Raw genomic sequence first — 18,610 nt, 5'->3', positions numbered from 1 at the left:
CTTGACTGTTCTTTTTATTTATTTATTTATTTCCTTAAATATTATTGAAATTAAAGCAAAGACTTTTATTGTGGATTGGGATGGATCATTAATTGAGCAACTACATCATTGAAATCTAATCAACCACAATCAATCTTCAACCCCACAAAAAAAAAAAAAAATTGTTATAATAATATTATATATTTTATATATATATATACATATATATATATATTATTATAAATTAGTTTTTCATGTCGACTAAGGATAAGCTAGAAGCGACATTATATGTCAATTGAGAGGAAATGAGGATTTTTTTTTTTTTTTTTTTTTTTTTTTTTTTTTGGTTAGATAAATAGGGTCTGATTATGATATTTAAATTAAAGACCCTGTTATAAAATATTTTTTAATCGTTAAATATGGTAATATTCAAATTTAAATTTTTATAGATTATGTTGGTAGAATATATATTTGCTTATAAATATATTTATTTATTAGAATTTGTTTATATTTTTTAATAAAAATTATATTGAAAAATAAAAATTTTAAAATAAGTATATTTTTAGAAAATAATAATAAACTAAAAAAATCACCCCACAAATTTCCTTAGACCAAAGGAACGTCTTCAACCATCCATTCCCCTTCAAATTTTGTGGTTCCAGTTCAATTTTGATTATATATATATATATATATATATATAATTATTTTGTTTATAAATCTCTAGTACAATTTAAAAATAAATTAATATTTTAATGATATATTCTTTATGGTTAAATTGTTGTAATATTAATTTTAAATAATAAAAGAAACTTACCATTTTAACCTTTAAAAAGTTATTTCAAATTTAATAAAATTTAAAAAACTTTAAAGGTATAAATTGATATAAAATTGGAGATAAAAATGAGTTTTTTTCGTAGGGTTTTATAATAACATGATCCTATTATAAATCTTTTAATTTATTTATTAAAAAAAACGGTTGAAGCTATTTTATTGGACCAATTAGCTACGCCATGTGGGAGCATAAATTGCTGCGGCAAATCATTAATCATTTTCCAACTAAATTCCTAAGGTTTCCCATAAAATATTAAAATAAAATTGCGAGGGTTAAATTTGTAAATGTGACACCCGAATAAATTTTAATTAAATTATTAGCTTAGCAATATTTGTAACACCCGAATAAAATGATGGGTACATGAATGAACCGAGATTATACTCAAATGAGAGTGATCATAGTTAAGTGTGGTTTGCTTTGAGCAATTCCATGTACGAAAATCATGTTGTAGGAGGTGCAGAGGAATGTCGGGGTCATCAAGTGTCGAATCCATATTTCTTAATCCTGGTCACGAGCCGTCACAATATTTTTCAACTTGATTATCAAGATTAGCTCGAGATCATAATGGCAGTCTCGTTTAGGAAGTTTGAGTCAACTAAGACTCTTTGCATTGGATCAACGTCTATAGTTATTAGCACGATAGAGTCGTTCTCTTAGTATCCATTTTTGAAACGACAATGATAAAATCAATCATACTTTAAATAATATGATTATAAATGCTTGAGAAATTAAGTTAAGTCTTCCGAAAATGTATTGTTTAGTCATATCATATGTACATTTTAATACATTTTTTGTTTCAAAACTTTGACTTGCACATATATTTTGGTCCCTTGGCCAAATTCTCTCACCTACAAAGCTTTAAATTATTTACCTAATCAAAATATAAGGATGGAATAATTACAAATTAAAAAAAACATAATTTATTTTATTAAATAAAGGTAAAAATTGGAGAAGGAAAATGTTATAATACATACAAAATTAACCAAAAAAAACTTCTAAATTTATCATTCCGAGCCATAATTTAATAAATAAGACACTAATTATCGTTCATCGTTTGGAAACTTTGTTCATTTCTATATATATGACTTACAGAGATCATAAGCCCCCTATACAAAACAGACAATATCTATACGTAAAAGCTCTACCTTTATACAGATTTTGAGCTTCCCAAAGTCCCATAAACAGTAAGCACAGCAGATATATATATATATATATATATATATATAATTAATTAAGCCTATTTGTTCTGATCTTATGGGGTTTTATTACTATTGTTACTTTATTTTTAGAGTTGAAGATCTTGAACTTAGCTTGAAATTGAAGGAAGAGGGCAGTTCCAATTGAGTAACTCTTCAATCATTTGCATTGCAATTCTGTCTTCTTCATCGATTCCGTTCCGATGGGCATCGGGTTCCTGGCTCGTTAATTCGGGCGATGGCAACGGGGATGGTATCTCCTTCTTCCCTAGCTCAATCCTCATGACCCAATTGGAGGTGGCTCGAGTGCCTGCGCGCTTCTGCCAGACACCGATGTGGGCGTTGTCACTGTCGAGCCGCAGGCATGTCAAGGAGGGAGATGGGTTCTTGCAGCACTTTCTGAGCTTTGTGCTGAGTAGCTCTGAGAGTGCTTTTGGGGTCATTGGAGAAGATCCGTGCCCATGGCCATGGCTGGCTTCTGTAGATTGGTCTTTTGATGCAGGGAAATTGGTTTTGGCGTTTTGGCCGTTCATTAAGATGGCTGCTTGATCATACGCTCGTGCTGCATCCTCTGCTGTGTCGAATGTCCCCAGCCACACCCTTCTCTTCCTACAAAGAAATTAACACATGAAACATATAAGAATGTGGGCTCAAGGTGTAATGTATAGCAGAAATGAGCGTGGTCAATGGCCATAGCCGGCTAGCTTCTTCGTTTAAGGAACAACAATGGTGGGTTTCCATTTCTCAGAGCTTTTTTTCTGAACAAAAACACAATCAATGCATACATTTACAGCAGAGGAAAATGTAGTTCACCAATCTACAGAAATATGCATGCCATAGCCACCCAGATTCTTTCAGGCATATCAACAAACACCTTATGGGCACCAAAAAAAGGGGGGGTTTTCACAGCATTTTTAACCAATAAACACAAGAAATTGTTCACAAACATACCACAATAATGCAGTAAACCAGTTTTCAAAAACATACGCCACCAAAGGAGTTCAGTTTCTTTCAGACAAATCATCAAACAGGTTATGGGCAGCAGACAGAAAATGGAGGAAACAGAGGACAATCGAACCAAGAAACCCAACCAATGGCGCATATATTTATAGCAAAAGAACAAACAACGTAATGTAAGAGTGAATTTACAGCAATGGGTGGCGGATTTCTGACACCCAAGAGCCCCACTGCCGCTGCCTGACTCCTCTGAACTTCCTTGAATAAACCATAACTCTAGAGAGAGAACCACAGAGAATTTCAGAGCCTTCAACAAGAGAGAGATAGAGAAATTAAACACACAAAAAAAAAAAACAGGTGAGAGAGTTGAAAAACGTACAGAGAGTAATAATTTCAGCCATTTATATAGAATTGTCGGTGGAAATTGAAAATTATTTGATAGAGAAGAAGAAGAACAACAACAACACAATACTTCTTTTTAAATGGGGTTGGCCATTAAAATCTTTCACCTGCTCACCATGAAAGATCCACAGTCGCAGCTTCTTAACAACCAAAATTTAATGAGATTCCGCTCATCTCAAATCTCTCTCCCATTTCTGCAACTTTTCTTCGATCTCTCTAATGGCGGATCGAAATGGAACCCCCAAAACTTCTAATCTGTCTGCTATCCAAAAAGAAGGTTTCATTAAATTTCACTTCTGAGCTTTGTGGGAATGGGAAAAGGGAAGAGGAAAATTTGCAGGTTTAGATCATAAAGCGCCATTTATGATCCCAGTGAGGAAGATGGAGTGTTCGAATTGAATAAGGGCCTGTTTCGCTATTAATTAATTATCAAACAAAAAAATAATTAAGCATTTTCTTCTCACTTTAATTATTATTTTTTATTTCAAGTATTTTCTATTTTTGTATAAAATTACTTAAATTTGGGGAAAAAATCAATACTTTTCTAAAAATTATTGATTTTTCTCATTTTAATTATTTTTCTAAAATCAATAACATTTTACCTCTTATTTTAATTAATTAACATCTAAATCATAAAATGTCACTAATATTTAATAAATCTTTATAATTTTAATTTTATGTCTAATAAATTTTATAATATTTAAATATTCACCGTCCATTAAAATCAAGATTCAAATTTATAATCACATTAGTCACACAGTTTATGTTTAATAAATTTATTAATTTTAAAAATATCAATTATATAATTAAAACAGGAAAATGAAAATTTGAATTTTTAATCTCTTTTTAACTTATCGAGTAACTAACATCATTTATTTATTTATTTTTAATGATACTTATTAATTTTGTTTATATTATTTATTCCATTTTTGCCCTTTGTTAGTATTTAAATTTTATTTGGGTTTTTTTTTTTTTTTTTTTTTTTTTTTTTTGTATTTTATTTTGATATTTATTGTTTGGGCTCGAATTAATCAACCTCAAGAGCAATGTAGGATTTCGGTTAGTCGATGGCCTCCTATTGACTATCGGAGTTTGATTTTTTTAAGGTTAAAGTGTAATTTTCCTATCATCATATATCCAGTGGATAAGACAGTTATTATCGTTTTAAATAATATCGTTACTCCAAAAAAAAGTTATGACCCTCGTCGATTGAAGGTTCAAATAGTCATCAACATTATTAAATTCTCTGTCACGAGCAAGCATTTTTTAATACGAGAAACTCAAAAAATAGCTAAATCGGAGCTTGAAAACATCGATAAAAAGAGGTATAAATAAATGAAATTTTTTATTTTTCACTTATATTTGCAATGCTATATTAAAAAACTACTTAAAATATGTGTGTATATATATATATATATATATATATATATGGTTTGACAATTGACATGCACATCCCCCACTTTGGGCTGGCCACCATAGCCCAAAAGAAAAAAGTCCAATGGGCCCATTCTATAATTTTTTTCCCTTTTTGCCCCTAAAAAAATCGTATTAATTGTTTTTATTTTAATTTTTTTATTTATGTTAATTATTAATTTACAATAAAAACATAAAAATTCTAAATTTCTAAATCTAACGTCATATTTGTTTTTTATTTTATTTTATTTACTTGTAGTTACGATCAAAACTTACTTAAATTTAAAAGACCAAAATACCCCTTTATATTTTCAATGAAAAATAAAATAAAATTAGATAAAATTTATAAATTATTTTTTTTCAAACCTTGTCTGCTTTAACTCATTACATATTTTGAATCGTAAAATTAAAAAATAAATATTAAATATTAGAAAGAAAAAAAAAGCAATAATTATGGATAACATAATTTTGACTGTCAACTTGATTATTTGTTCATAATTGTGTACAATGTACCTTCGCCAACTTGTAAGCACACAGCTTTAGACGGTAGAAAATGGAATAAAACAACTCATAAATATTAATTTAATTTTAATATTTACTTTATTATTTCTTTTTAAAACAGCCCTTCTTCGATGAAAACATTAAAACGACACCGTTACTTCTCGGGCTGTCATTGTAACTCATAATTAATTAATTTAAATATTAGAATTAGGATTGAAATAGTTTTAAAAGTACATAAGTCCTAATAAAGAAAACTTGGAATTTTATACATTAAAATAAATAGTTTAAATAAATATTTAGAGCTAATAGAAATAAATACTTTAAAAAATTAAATATATTTAAAAAATTGAAAATAAAAGAAAATATATTTAAAAAAAAAAAAAGAAAAAGAAAAGAAAAACAGAGGCTGGTTTGGGGTTTGTGGTATTATTTTTTAATTTTAATTATTTTTTTATAATTTGGTGGGAAAGCCCACATTGTGAACAAATACATTGCATTTGGGTTTTTATTGGGTGTGTGCGCATGTACCGAAACTCTCTTCAACTTACGATAAAACCTTCTTCTAGACCGCTTCAGGCCTCCTATTTTTCCTCGCACTTCCCTCTCTCTTCTTTGATTTTTTTTTCCCTATCTGGTAGGGTTCCAACGATCTCCTTTGCCTACGATTTATCTCATGAATTCACATTCTCAGGCTGAATTCGTCTTGCTGTTGTGCTTGATCTTCGTCTTCTCTCTTCTTTTTGCTCTCTTTCGAGGGTTTTTGAGTGCGAATCCGTTTAGATTCCACCCCCTGTGGGTTTTTGAGCCATACTCATGTCGAAGCTCTTCGCCTATTCCGGTAAGTGGATGATTTTGTATGGTTTTCCTGCTGTGTTATTGAGCTTGTGAATTGGAGGTTCTGTAGATTGTGAGAGGCAGTGGATGATTTTAAGTGTTTTGTTCTGTGTGGATGTGGAGTGTTATTTGGATGAAATTATGGATTGTAGGGGAAATATTTGGATTATTGGTTTAGTTATGCGGTTTCTCGATTTCGCCAAGTGGCGGGTAATGTTTTGGTATGAATTACGAGGGAGCATGGATGTGGTTTTGTGGTCTTAGGATTGTGGTTTGGGGTTGATTGACCGTTTTATTGTCTCGAACAGGCCAGATGTTGTTTTTGGAATCCATCGGTTTGTATCTTTTTCTCGAAAAGAGACATCATACTTTAATGGGTTTACCTGTTAAATGATATTTATATTGTTGATCTATCATCCCCATGCAGGGCAGGTTTAATTTGATTTACTTTTAAGATTTGAATATTAGAACAAGAGAGCACATCAATAATAAATATTAAACGATCAGACAACAGTTTTGCAAAGATCACTTCCTGCTTTTCTCTTACGTTAAATTGTCAATCATTTCATCTATTATGATCTACGGATTTTAATTGTGAAGTTGATGATGTTTCTAACTTCCTGTTGAAATTTCAGGCCGTGAAGATTTTTTCCCTGTATACCCAAATCCCAAGAACTCAAGTCTATTCTTGTCCCTTCCTCACCACGTTGATGTCTATTTTCCCCCTCGCAAGAGATCTCGCATGTCTTCTTCCATTGAGTTTGGTGGAGAAGGGGTTGTATTAAAGGAAGATGTCTCTATTGAAATTCTTCCAGATGAGTGCCTCTTTGAGATTTTCAGACGATTGTCTGGTGATAAAGAAAGGAGGGCCTGTGCAGGCGTTTCTAAACGATGGCTTATGCTTATGAGCAACATATCTTGCCACGATTTGATTTCTGAGGATGAGATGGCCACGAAGGAGATTGAAGACATTGAAATTGAGAGTGATGGATATCTGTCAAGGAGCTTGGAAGGGAAAAAGGCAACAGATCTCACACTTGCTGCCATTTCTGTTGGAACTGCAAGTCGAGGGGGGTTAGGCAAGCTTGTGATCCGTGGAAATTATCTTGTCAGCAAGGTGACCGACCTTGGACTCGGGGCAATTTCTCATCGGTGTCAATCTCTGAGGGTTCTTTCTTTGTGGAATCTGTCTTCCATTGGAGATGAAGGTCTCTGTGAGATTGCCAAGGTTTCTCACCAGTTGGAGAAACTTGATCTCTGTCGGTGCCCTGCTATTTCTGACAAGGCTGTGGTTAAGATAGCTATGAGCTGCCCTAAGTTGACTGATATTTCAATAGAATCTTGTGCAAAAATTGGAAATGCAAGTCTGCGAGCTATTGGGCAGTTCTGCCCCAAGCTCAAGTCCATCATGATTAAAGATTGCCCACTTGTTGGAGATGAAGGAATTGTAAGTTTGTTGTCTCTGAACACTTGTGTCATGAACAAGGTGAAGCTTCAAGCTTTGAACGTTTCTGATGTGTCTCTTGCTGTTATTGGGCACTATGGCAAGGCAGTTACCGACGCTGTCCTTACCGATCTTAAAAACGTTAGCGAGAAAGGGTTCTGGGTCATGGGCAATGGTCAGGGACTACAAAACTTGAAGTCACTCACAATTTCCTCCTGCAATGGAGTGACGGACATGGGGATCGAATCTATTGGAAAAGGTAGTCCAAATTTAAAGCACTTGTCTCTAAGAAAGTGTTCTTTCTTATCTGATAAAGGCATGGTCTCTTTTGCAAAAGCTGTAAGGTCGCTTGAGTGCTTGCAATTAGAGGAGTGCCATAGGATTACTCAACTTGGGTTCTTTGGTATCCTTTTGAACTACCGTAAAAGTTTGAAAACTCTTTCTTTAATGAACTGCTTGGGAATTAAGGACATGAACTCAGAATTGCCTATCTCGGCCTCTAGTGGATCCTTGCGGTCGTTGACCATCCGCAACTGCTATGGTTTTGGCAACAGGAACCTTGCTTTACTGGGCAAGCTATGTCCCCAGCTGCAGAATGTGGATTTTGGTGGCCTTGTTGGAATTGACGAATGTGGGTTTCTAGCTTGGCTTCAAAACTGTCGGTCGAGTTTAGTGAAGATGGACGTTAGTGGTTGTGCCAACCTGACTGACAAGGTGGTTTCATCCATAATCGAGCGCTATGGTTCGACGCTCGAAATGCTTAATCTCGATGGCTGTAGTAACATCACCGATGCTAGCTTGACTTCCATTGCAAACAACTGCCCATTACTCAGTGATCTCGATGTCTCGAAGTGTTCGATCACCGATTCAGGGATTGCATCTCTAGCCCGCGCCAAGCAACTGAGTCTACAAGTCTTTTCGGTCGCGGGTTGTTCATCTGTATCAAATAAATGCCTGGCTGACTTGATCAAATTGGGCGAGACTCTTGTGGGTCTGAACATCCAGCACTGTAATGCTATCAGCGGCAGCACTGTTGATCTGCTTGTGGAGAAGCTCTGGAGGTGTGACATTCTTTCATAAATTGATAACATACCGACCCGAGTCGACTGCAAACGGGCACATGGGTTCGCGCTGCCTCTCGACAATACCACGTCATAGGTCCATGCTTTTCCCAGTTTACTTCTTTGGTTCTTTTAGGAGGAGTCAAGTTTCTGAAAGGGTAGGCTTAGGGTTTCTATATTTAATGTCATTGTAGTTGTTGCTTTAGGCAGTTCAAGAACCACGGTGCCTAGTGTTCCATGGGCTTCGGCCATCACAGCCCTTTTGGGTTGTTTTTATAATTCTCATTGCCAAGCCTTAGTGTTTGAGGTGCCTCTTTTTTTCCCCCCTCTCATGGGAGAACTGCACGTGTAACCTTGCATGCAATAAAAGCTTCAAAACCTGCCCTACTTGTTGTATGTTTTGTATTTTTTTGTTTACTTTGGTTGAATAACCTTTTTATTTTGAAAATTGTGCCTATTTTAATTCATCTCCAATTTTAGATAAATTTAAAAAAGAAAAATAATTTTTAATTTAGGGCGTGGTTTTTTACTTTTTCAAAATTAAAAAAAAAAAAAAAAACGTACTGCGTGTCACCTTAGTATTGTGCCACGTGTCCTGTCATTATCGTGCCACGTTGCCGTCAATTCCTTGCACACTAAGGAGATGAGGTGTGGTCGTAAATCACAATTGCTTGAAATGGCGTTCAGTCCTTTCATCTTTCACTGTCATGTGGAATTCTGAACCACATATAAGGATAGATCCCTTCTGCAGAGTATTTTCTTTTTTAAAAATATACTTTTTTTTTTTTTTTTTTATAAATACAATTAAATTACAAAAAAGCAATATTTGTCTTAAAAAAAGCAATGACTAGATTTAAAGTCACCGCCATACAAAGATAAGACATTAGGTTGTGATTATTTTTAGCTAAACAAACTAGAAAAGAAGATTATAATCTCTATCTCTATCCTTTATCAAATAAATCTTTTATTAAATTAGTCGATGATTATTCACTACATTAGCTAATGTGGGATCTTTGATAAACCTATGATCATTCACTAAATTAGTCGGGACTTTCATCCAACATTCAAGACTAGAAAAGAAGATTATAATCTCCGTCTCCATCCCTTATCAAATAAAGATTTCTACTATGCCCACTCGACTTTATATATATAAATATAAATATTATTCATTAATTTATTTTAAAAATCAAGAAAATTTTCCAACAAGAAACCTAATCTACAAAAAAAAATAAAAATGAAGAAAATAGCAAATTGAAATAAGATATCTCAATAATTTTTGTAAGGCAGTGATTTGCAAAGGTTTCTCAGAGTTGGGAATAATATTTATTTATAATGAAAAAGAGGCAGAAACATAAATTAGATAAAAAAAGAAAAAAAAGAAAAGGAAAGTTACATACAAATGGCAAATCCCTTTAAGTGACGCAACCAGACACCGTTAATGGAAGGAAGCACACAAAGTGAGGGACAACACTAATTACTGCTTATGGACAGAACACACAGTGATAATAATAATAATAACAATAATAATAATAATAATAATAATAATAATAATACATAACAATCACAAAGACAAATCTCTTCAGTTCTTAGTGCCAAAATAATTCATTCAGGACTCGTACCATTTTTCCCATTTCCAAAATGGCATCCCCATCACGGCGCCACAATGCTCGATGACTGCTTCAGCTCTGCAGCGTCTTCCCCCGAGCTCTGATGATGCTGATCTTGTTCTTCCATCTCCCTCTCTTCGTCCGTCTGGCTCTCTGTTTCACTCGGCTCCGGTGTTGCACCTCCGTTCTCCTCCTGGCTGAGTGAGACCTCTTTGTTTGTGGCATTCAATGGAGCAGTTTCCTCATTGTCTATCGCAGACTTCTGTGTTGTTGTTATTGCTTCAGTTGAGGCCTGTTTTTCTTCTTTCTTTCCATTTGTAGATACTGCAGGAGGCTTCTCAACGCTTTTCACCTTGGCTGCTGAGGACTTCCCTGCTGCATTTGTTGCGGCACCAGGTATTGTAGTTTTCTCAGAAGGCAGTCTAGGAAGAGACCTACGTTTCGGCTTGTCTAAACGGGCAGGAGGAGAGACCCCCTTAGAATTGTTGTTATTCAGAGCCACATTCTCGTCGAGACTAAAGCGATTTGATCGCACATCACCACCTTCATTACCTAAAATTTCTGCCGGGGTTGGGCTCTTCTTTCGGCCAAGCTTGGGAGACTTGGCTCTTGTCGGTGGTATCTACACCAAAAGCCATTTGTCAATGTTTTGATTTCAGAAATAGTAGTGGAACCTCTTGAATTATGCTAGTTGAGATGAGCGGAGGATTTAAAGTTTTGACCTTATGCTAGTTAAGTTATATGCTTATGTTATAGGGGTAGAGGATTCGAACCACTGAACTCTTGAATCATACTAGTTGAGTTAAGTTATGCTTATGTTAGCTATTTGTCTATGATTTGTTACCCTTTGTTTATAACTGGAACCCCTCTTTTTTCCGATCTAGTTCTTCCACCACCACGAACCCCAGTTATTGGGAGAACCCAAGTACTCTTCATATCCAAGAAAGAGTTCTTAGAGTTCTTTTTTCCTCTTGGAAGATATAGGAGCGAAACAATCTAACCTATTGATATTGGAAGATTACTCCGATGTATCATTTTTAATGATACAGTGAAATTCATAGGTTTAGGAAGAAAGAGTTACTAAATAAATCAATGGTAGAAATTGGGGTTCGAGAATTGATTAAAAGGATCAAAATGGCCAATGGAGCTTCTAAACCACTATTCTACAAGAAAACTTTAGAAATACCACGAAACTATAATGACGTCATCTAAGACTGTCACGCTAAGAAACTCGGTCACATGATATGGAGGGTGATTGACAGCTATCTGCTAGCATGCAAAAGACCTACAGGGTCGACACTATAGTATATAGTTTATAAAAGGACAGCGGTAAATTAAGCAAGTGTCTTCATGAGAGCCATGATTACGATCCAGACTAAGCAGCAAAAAATACGAGAAATTGTCTCCACAAGTTCATGAGAGAATCAATAAATTTTGAAACCGATATTAATAAATTCCAAACTCAATCTCGTTTTCAGATGCAACAACATGTTACCTTTTTCAACTCTACTTTGGGAGGAGGTGGTTCCTGATAAAAGCTCGGCATGGGAGTTGCTTTGAAGTTCAAACTCTTTCTGAGCATTTTAATCTCAGCCTCTTGAGTTTCCTGTAACAGAAGGACTTTCTCGTAACATGCGTCAAATGTTGAACAAATTAAAGTGACAATAGACACGTTGATACCTTGGATTTTGCCTGTAATGTGTTCTTTTCTACTTCCTTAGCTTGTATCTTTTCCTCAAGTTTCGAATAGAACTGTCCCGCGTCGTATATAAAAATAAAAATTTGAACACAGAAATTGTTGGAGAAGACGACCGGTAAAATACAAAAGGAAGTGCAAGGAAATGAATACAAAAACAGACCTCTTTTCTTTTCTCAGCACGCTCATTGCATCTAAAACTAAAACCATAGTTAGGAAGTCTCCCAACCCTATTTGGTTTCAAATCCCCTGCTCTTGGACTTCTATAAACAGTTCAAGGATAAACTCTCGGATCTAACAAAGAACAAGAAGCTAAATAACGTGAAGCAATGCCAAAAATATTAGCACATTAATTATCTCAGGAAAGTCTATCTAATGGTAAATAAGAAACTAAGGATACAAAGAAGATTCTGATTCTTCTTCTGATTTACTAGGATGACCCTTCTTCGAAGCTTTCAGGTTCATACTCTCCCTGTATAGATCTCAAATTAGATACAAAACGAAAATATTTTGACCAACCAAGAAGAGATAATAAAATCATAAAAGCAGGCAGAACATACATGGAGCCTTCCCCATCAGACTTATCAGCTTGCTGCTTGAAACAGATGGAAAGAATATGAGAAGGGAATCATTAAGCAGAATAAGAAATAATAAAAAATTCAAAGGGAAGGGAGGATATCGTGGCTAGATGAGGCAGTAAGACAATGTGCAGAAATGATTACCTTCAGAGCTTCAGCTTGCCTGCCATTGAATGACCTACTCTTAGTAGGCCGTTTTGGGTGCGGATGCGATGTACCTGTGCCCGAACCATTTAAAAGACCAGCAGCATGTTCTGCATCCTTTCCATCTTTATTCTTATTCACCCCAGTTGAAGAAATGTGTTTAGGGCCGGATGACTTTTCATTCTTGCTCTTGATTTGACCCCTCTCTGGTTTCACTTGCTTGGGAGGATCAACATTCTTTTCCTCTCCTTCCTAAAAAGAATACAATCAAAGAAGAAAGTGCACCTGTTAGAATCAAATAAGATAAACTACTTCATCCGAAGAAACAGATTATACAAAGAAGTCTGCCTTAGAAAGGGTTGATATATCGCTTTCTGCCGGAGAATTTAATCCGTCCGTGAGTTCCATTGTGGTCGATTCACTAATTGCACCGCCACTCAATTTGAGATCATTTTCAATATTTTCTTGCTGCATTGTAGCCTCTGTATCTTTGTTTATGCCCTCGCTCACAAGAACTTCAGGAACAGTTTCCTCTGAGGAGGCAGAAACGTTCTCATGAAACCCATTTTGATGGGTCAGTTTGAGCCCATCAGCAGGTACAAGGATTTCCGATTCCATCATTAGGTGTAAACTACAACAGATCAAAGAAACATATGCCCCATAGCATATAGAAGAAGGAACAAACATTACAAGACATCAAGCAGAATTGCACAAGTTTTCAACCAAAGCCATTACGACCTACGAAATAATTTTCAGACATATCCTCCACAACATAAATTAAGAATTACATCCTAATTAACAGTCTTAAACGCATAAAAGCATTCTCATTTGCAGATATTTTGCTATTCATAGGTCGATGCCATACATTTACATTCAACTTACTGAAATTATCAAAGGAAAGACAAGCGTAGAAACACGTTCACCCATTTCATAGTCTTCATAATTTATACGAGAACCGAAAAGCATGTCTGAATAAAAAGAATTTTCACAAACAGCAAGTTCGTTCCAAAATTATTTAAAGAGCAACACATTTGTAGAACGAAGACACGTGGTGGAGGGTGGTTTGAAAACCGTCAAACCTGTCTTCCCAAAGAAACCGTGCACAAAGACTTAGGCAATGATTCAAACAAAATTTCCCACGACTTCGGCATTAACCATAAACCGAATATTAATAAGCCACACTTACTCATCAATCAATCCCATTACAGAAGTTCTATCCTAAAACAACTAAGCGAAATCAAGAAATCAAGCATCGTCACACACACCTCCGATTTGCAGATTGAGGCAACATATGCCAAAATCAGAATTCCACCATTCTCATTCCATTATTCAGATTCAAGCATAAATATCAAATGACAAACATTATTCCAAGTCGATCTATTCGTAGAGTAAGCATGCGGCAAATCAATCCATCTCAAAATAAGCCACAAAAAAAGACATCTACCTTTCCGCTCGGCAGCAAGAAATAAAGCACAAGAAACATGCACTAAACTTTCCTCTCGCAAACACAGTCACACAAAAACGATAAGATTCACCACCACCATCAACCATTCCATCTCCTCCTCCTCCTCCTCCACAGCAAGCTCAAATACAAACAAACAAAACAAAACAAAACAAAACAAAACCACACCAACACACTCACTCACCTCGAAAACCGCGCAAACGAATCAGAACCTCATGAAAAACAAAACCGCGTAAGCTTAGATTCGAGGCGCAAGATTGACGAACCAGCGGATAGGATCTGCAACAAAAGAGAAACAGATAATGCCGGAGCAGAGATCCACGGATCCAAAACAAGTTCTAGCGATTCCAACAATGGAAGAACAAATTGGAGAAACTCGAAAGGGAGAAAATGAGAGGGAAATGGAAATCTCAGAAGCGGGGAGTGGAGAGAGCAGTAGCATTCAAATCCATTTCCAGGTCAAGTCCGCTTTCTATCAAAGAACAAAGAGAGAGAAAGAGATAGAAAATACAAAGAGATGGAGAAGACAGAATTTTAATGGAAAATAAAATTTATTTCTTTCTTAAATTATTTATGGACTAGATTAAAAATAATAATAATAATAATAAATAGACGGAGGAAAATAAAAAATAAAAAGGGTAAATAAAAAATAAAAAATACACGGTTAAAAAAAAAACGAAGATATCTACAGTTACCCGATTTTTCAGGGTAAAAAAAAGTTTTACACGGTTAATTAACCGACGGCTCTACCCCACGCTTCTCCCTCATCCAATCATCCCAAAACTGAATTTCTGTTTTTTTTTTTTTTAAATAATTATTTTAAAACAATTTTCTTTTTGTTTCCAATAAATACATAAATCTTTAAATTGTTCAATGAGTCTCTTATTGGATATAAATTTTTAATAAATATGAATTTAAAAGTATATAAATATATTAAATGACTCACTAATTATTATTATTTCAAATAGCTTATTATATTAAAAATATTCTTTATAAGGGTGAAAAAATCTCCCCCTAGTAAACATGTTTTAAAACTGTGAGGCTGATAATAATACGTAACGAGTCATAGCAGACAATATCTACTAGTGGTGCACTTGAGCTATTACAAATAGTACTCAAACCAGATACGTGTCAGTGTGCCTTATAAGAATGTAGAAACTTCTCCTTAATAAATGCATTTCAAAGCTGTGAATCTGAGGCTAGTGTGTAACAGGCTATAGCAGACATTATCTACTAACATTGGTCTCGAGCTATTACAAAATTTTTCTTAAGGTTCGAGCGAGCGTTGTAACTCAACAAAATTTATGGAGTTTTTAAAATAAATTATTATTATTTATTTATTTCCCGTCTTTCATACTCCTCCTACAGTCTTTATAGATACATCTCGAATCGACGTTACAAACTTTAATTTACATTAATTTAATTTTGTCTCTTCTAATTTTTAATAAAACGATAAAAACAAATTTCATTATGATTTCGATGAACACCCGACATCAACCAACTTTATAATTACACGATTTAACGCTACTTGAAAAAAATCACTGACGTATCATAGAATTTATTTATTTATGAAATTGACGTATTATGAAACCAAAAGATTTATTTAATCAACTTAATTTATATAAAAATGTTTTTTTTAATATAAGTTTCATTTTCACTTAAACCTAATAAATAATAAAATGGAGTAAATGAATTATTGAGATTTATCATAATTAATTAAAAATAGACACTTTCCTATAAAATTATGATAGAAAATAAAAGTACCTAAAAAAAGTGAACAATAATTAATTATGTTATTGTCCGAAATTATATTTTCCAATCTGTTTTTTTTTTTTTTACAATAATTTCCCTAACTGCAAAACAATGATTGATTTTATTTTTTATTATTTTAAATCAGAAATAAAAAATACTCCAAAAAAATACCAATTTTCGATCTTAATATAATTATGAATGTATATTAATAAATAAATTAATTTATGGTATGCTAATTTAAATGTTTTTTTATTTGCAAATAGTTAAAATTATTAAATATAATGATTTTTTTTCTATTTATTTGTAATTTATAATTTAAAAGAAAACTTATATGGTTAGGATGATGTAAATAATACGATAATAAAGTCAACAAAAATTAATAATAAAGTTATAGTTCATAAATTGGATAGCTTTAGAAATATTATATAGTAGGCAATAGGTATTATCTAAATCCTTTATCTCTTTACTTACCATAATATATATATATATATATAAGGTTATGAAATTTAAGTAATAATAATTAGTATATTAATATAAATTTATTAAAATTGTAATTTAAAAAGGTGACGTAATAAATAAATATAATTTTTTTAAGACTAAATTTTTTAAAGAGGAGAAAGCGCCATATTTATTCGGGGCGCCACCTGAGGTTACGACCGCCTCATTTTATGTTTCCTTAAATGCCCCCACCGCAATCCTCGTTCGACGTTCACATCTGAGGTTAATTTGGTCACATCACTTACCCACCTCACAATAAAAGCCACCACTTTTCCCGCCGGTGGTGGTCATGGATTTTCGTATTTTCTATTTTGAATTTGAATTCATAATTAAATAGTTTTTTTATTTTGTATTTATTTATTTATTTGAGGAGGTCTCATTGGTCAGCGTAAATTCAATTTTAATGGATAAATTAAACAATTAAAATATTATGTATAACAAACAAAAAAAAAAATATATATATATATTATTATTAATTACACATTTACTTTCTATATTTTTTTAATGTCAAATTTAATTGTATGTTATATTGAATACGATAGAATTTTACAGTTTTAAAATTGTGACGGTTAAAAAGAGGTTTCTTTTCGTTTCTCGGGATCTCACAATCCACCCGCTTTAGAAGTTTAGCATCCTCACTAGCACGCCACCAGATGTGTGGCTCTGATACCATTTGTAACCGTCCAAGTCCACAGCTAACAGATCTTATCCGTTTTGGGCCGTTATGTATGACCATCAACTTCACTATTTTTCTACACCCTTATAAAAAATGTTTCAATTCCTCTCCCTACTGATGTGAGATCTCACAATAAACTAAACATGTGATTTAATTTAAATTTTATTTTAGCCATAAACGTCCAGTTAGCCTGACTATATCAACTTCGATTCAAATCCAACTCAAATTTATTAATTAAAAAATATTTTTAATTATATTCCATATATTTTTATAATATTTATTTGATTCCAAAATAATTTTAAAATTTTAATTATAGCAAAATTAGCTAATATGAGGGTTTTTTTTTTCTTTAAATGCAAATATTGCTGTTAAAGGAGTTGTTGAGTTTTGTTTTAATTTAATTTAATTTAATTATTTATTATTGGTTGAGTGGTAATAGAAACGGCGGTTGATTAAAAGACACGAAATTAATTGGATTGGAATGTAATTAAACCCTAATTACCTACTTTGAAACAACCTCCTCCATGCTTTTAAAGCAACTTCCGCTTCCTAACTCCCACGTAACTTCCCTAATTACCAAATTATCCTTGCACGCTTTTTTCATTTCTTGTATTGTAATCTTGCCCTTTTAGTAATTTTCTTTCCAAACCACTCGAACTAAATATTTAACCATAAAAATTACCTTAAACGCTTGACTAATCTGTCAGAGGTTCGAACCCTATCACTTGCATTATGTTTTATTATTTTTAAAAATAAATTTTAAAAGGGATAGATATCTAACCCCGTCATTCCCGTACCTGGATTATAGTTATCTAATCTCGTTTTATTCAACCATTTTTTAAGAACGGTTAAAACAAAAACCGCTCCTTTAGGAGCTCTTACAACCAGATCTCGATTTTTTAGAACGAATGAACGTTTATTTTAATTAAATAAAATGTATTCAACTCATAATTTATTAAATATATTTCACATTAAGGAAAAAAAATTAGGGTTTTGGTATATGGGGAAATAAATGGGGAATGGGATGTTTGTAGAATGGGAGAATGTTATCCCTATCCAGAATGAGGATAAGGATAGTGTAAGGCCAAGTCCAAACAATCCCCGGAAAGTCACGTGACAAGGGGGGAGAGAAACACGTGAGGGCATTGGCTGCTAGGTGGCACCACGCGATACAGGCGCGTGCATTCCGACCACTGCATGTTCTCTATCCTCTTCTCCTTCTTACACTCTACTCTTCCTTCTCTCCGGACATTCCAACCAACTTTCCCTTTTCTTTGCTGGTCCCCACTTTCTCTTCTTCCCTCGCCCAATCATTTCCCTACACGTGGTACTCAATGCCACGTTGGACCCCTGCCATTGAGGTCCCCCACTTCCCATCTCAATTCCACTTCATCCTATTTGAAACGACGCTTCATCTATTAAGAAACTCGACGCTATAACGACTCAGTTACTTCTAATCATGTATATGTTTATTTCGATAATGATTGATGAGATAAATAATAAAATGAAGGATTTAAATGTCTTTTTAATAGCCAACTTGAGAGTACCTCAACGACGAACATGTTGTTGAGCTAAAAA

At 33.7% G+C, this 18,610-nt stretch overlaps 3 protein-coding genes across 5 annotated transcripts; 1 reads left to right on the top strand and 2 right to left on the bottom strand.

Annotated features, from left to right (window-relative positions):
- Positions 1 to 1,851: 1,851 nt before the first annotated feature.
- Positions 1,852 to 3,761, bottom strand: LOC111797657 (ethylene-responsive transcription factor SHINE 3). 2 transcript variants are annotated; one of them, XM_023680731.2, is made up of 2 exons: positions 3,474 to 3,761; positions 1,852 to 2,616 (listed from the first exon to the last, which is right to left on the bottom strand). In XM_023680731.2, exons 1-2 carry the CDS (start codon positions 3,482 to 3,484, stop codon positions 2,118 to 2,120), a joined length of 510 nt encoding a protein of 169 aa, XP_023536499.2. In that variant the 5' UTR covers positions 3,485 to 3,761; the 3' UTR covers positions 1,852 to 2,117. The 2 variants fall into 2 exon arrangements, with proteins under 2 accessions (XP_023536499.2, XP_086980663.1); XM_087124537.1 differs by lacking the exon at positions 3,474 to 3,761 and adding an exon at positions 3,157 to 3,287.
- A 2,094-nt stretch (positions 3,762 to 5,855) lies between these two features.
- LOC111797021 (EIN3-binding F-box protein 1) lies at positions 5,856 to 9,015 on the top strand. Its single transcript, XM_023679870.2, has 2 exons — positions 5,856 to 6,118; positions 6,750 to 9,015. The coding sequence occupies exons 1-2, from the start codon at positions 6,094 to 6,096 to the stop codon at positions 8,636 to 8,638; spliced, it is 1,914 nt and encodes a 637-aa protein (XP_023535638.2). The 5' UTR covers positions 5,856 to 6,093; the 3' UTR covers positions 8,639 to 9,015.
- Positions 9,016 to 10,128: 1,113 nt separating this feature from the next.
- On the bottom strand, positions 10,129 to 14,642 carry LOC111797106 (protein WVD2-like 5). 2 transcript variants are annotated; one of them, XM_023680007.2, is made up of 9 exons: positions 14,291 to 14,642; positions 12,993 to 13,275; positions 12,645 to 12,896; positions 12,483 to 12,514; positions 12,323 to 12,394; positions 12,086 to 12,185; positions 11,907 to 11,978; positions 11,722 to 11,832; positions 10,129 to 10,848 (listed from the first exon to the last, which is right to left on the bottom strand). In XM_023680007.2, exons 2-9 carry the CDS (start codon positions 13,263 to 13,265, stop codon positions 10,270 to 10,272), a joined length of 1,491 nt encoding a protein of 496 aa, XP_023535775.2. In that variant the 5' UTR covers positions 13,266 to 13,275; positions 14,291 to 14,642; the 3' UTR covers positions 10,129 to 10,269. The 2 variants fall into 2 exon arrangements, with proteins under 2 accessions (XP_023535775.2, XP_086981169.1); XM_087125043.1 differs by lacking the exon at positions 14,291 to 14,642 and adding an exon at positions 14,089 to 14,223.
- Positions 14,643 to 18,610: the final 3,968 nt, after the last annotated feature.

The sequence above is a fragment of the Cucurbita pepo genome, chromosome 6 (genome assembly GCF_057944985.1).
Source record: "Cucurbita pepo subsp. pepo isolate OVF chromosome 6, ASM5794498v1, whole genome shotgun sequence".
Taxonomy (NCBI): domain Eukaryota; kingdom Viridiplantae; phylum Streptophyta; class Magnoliopsida; order Cucurbitales; family Cucurbitaceae; genus Cucurbita; species Cucurbita pepo.
The sequence above is the reverse complement of the archived record's forward strand: the minus strand, read 5'-3'. Positions and strand labels throughout refer to the sequence as shown.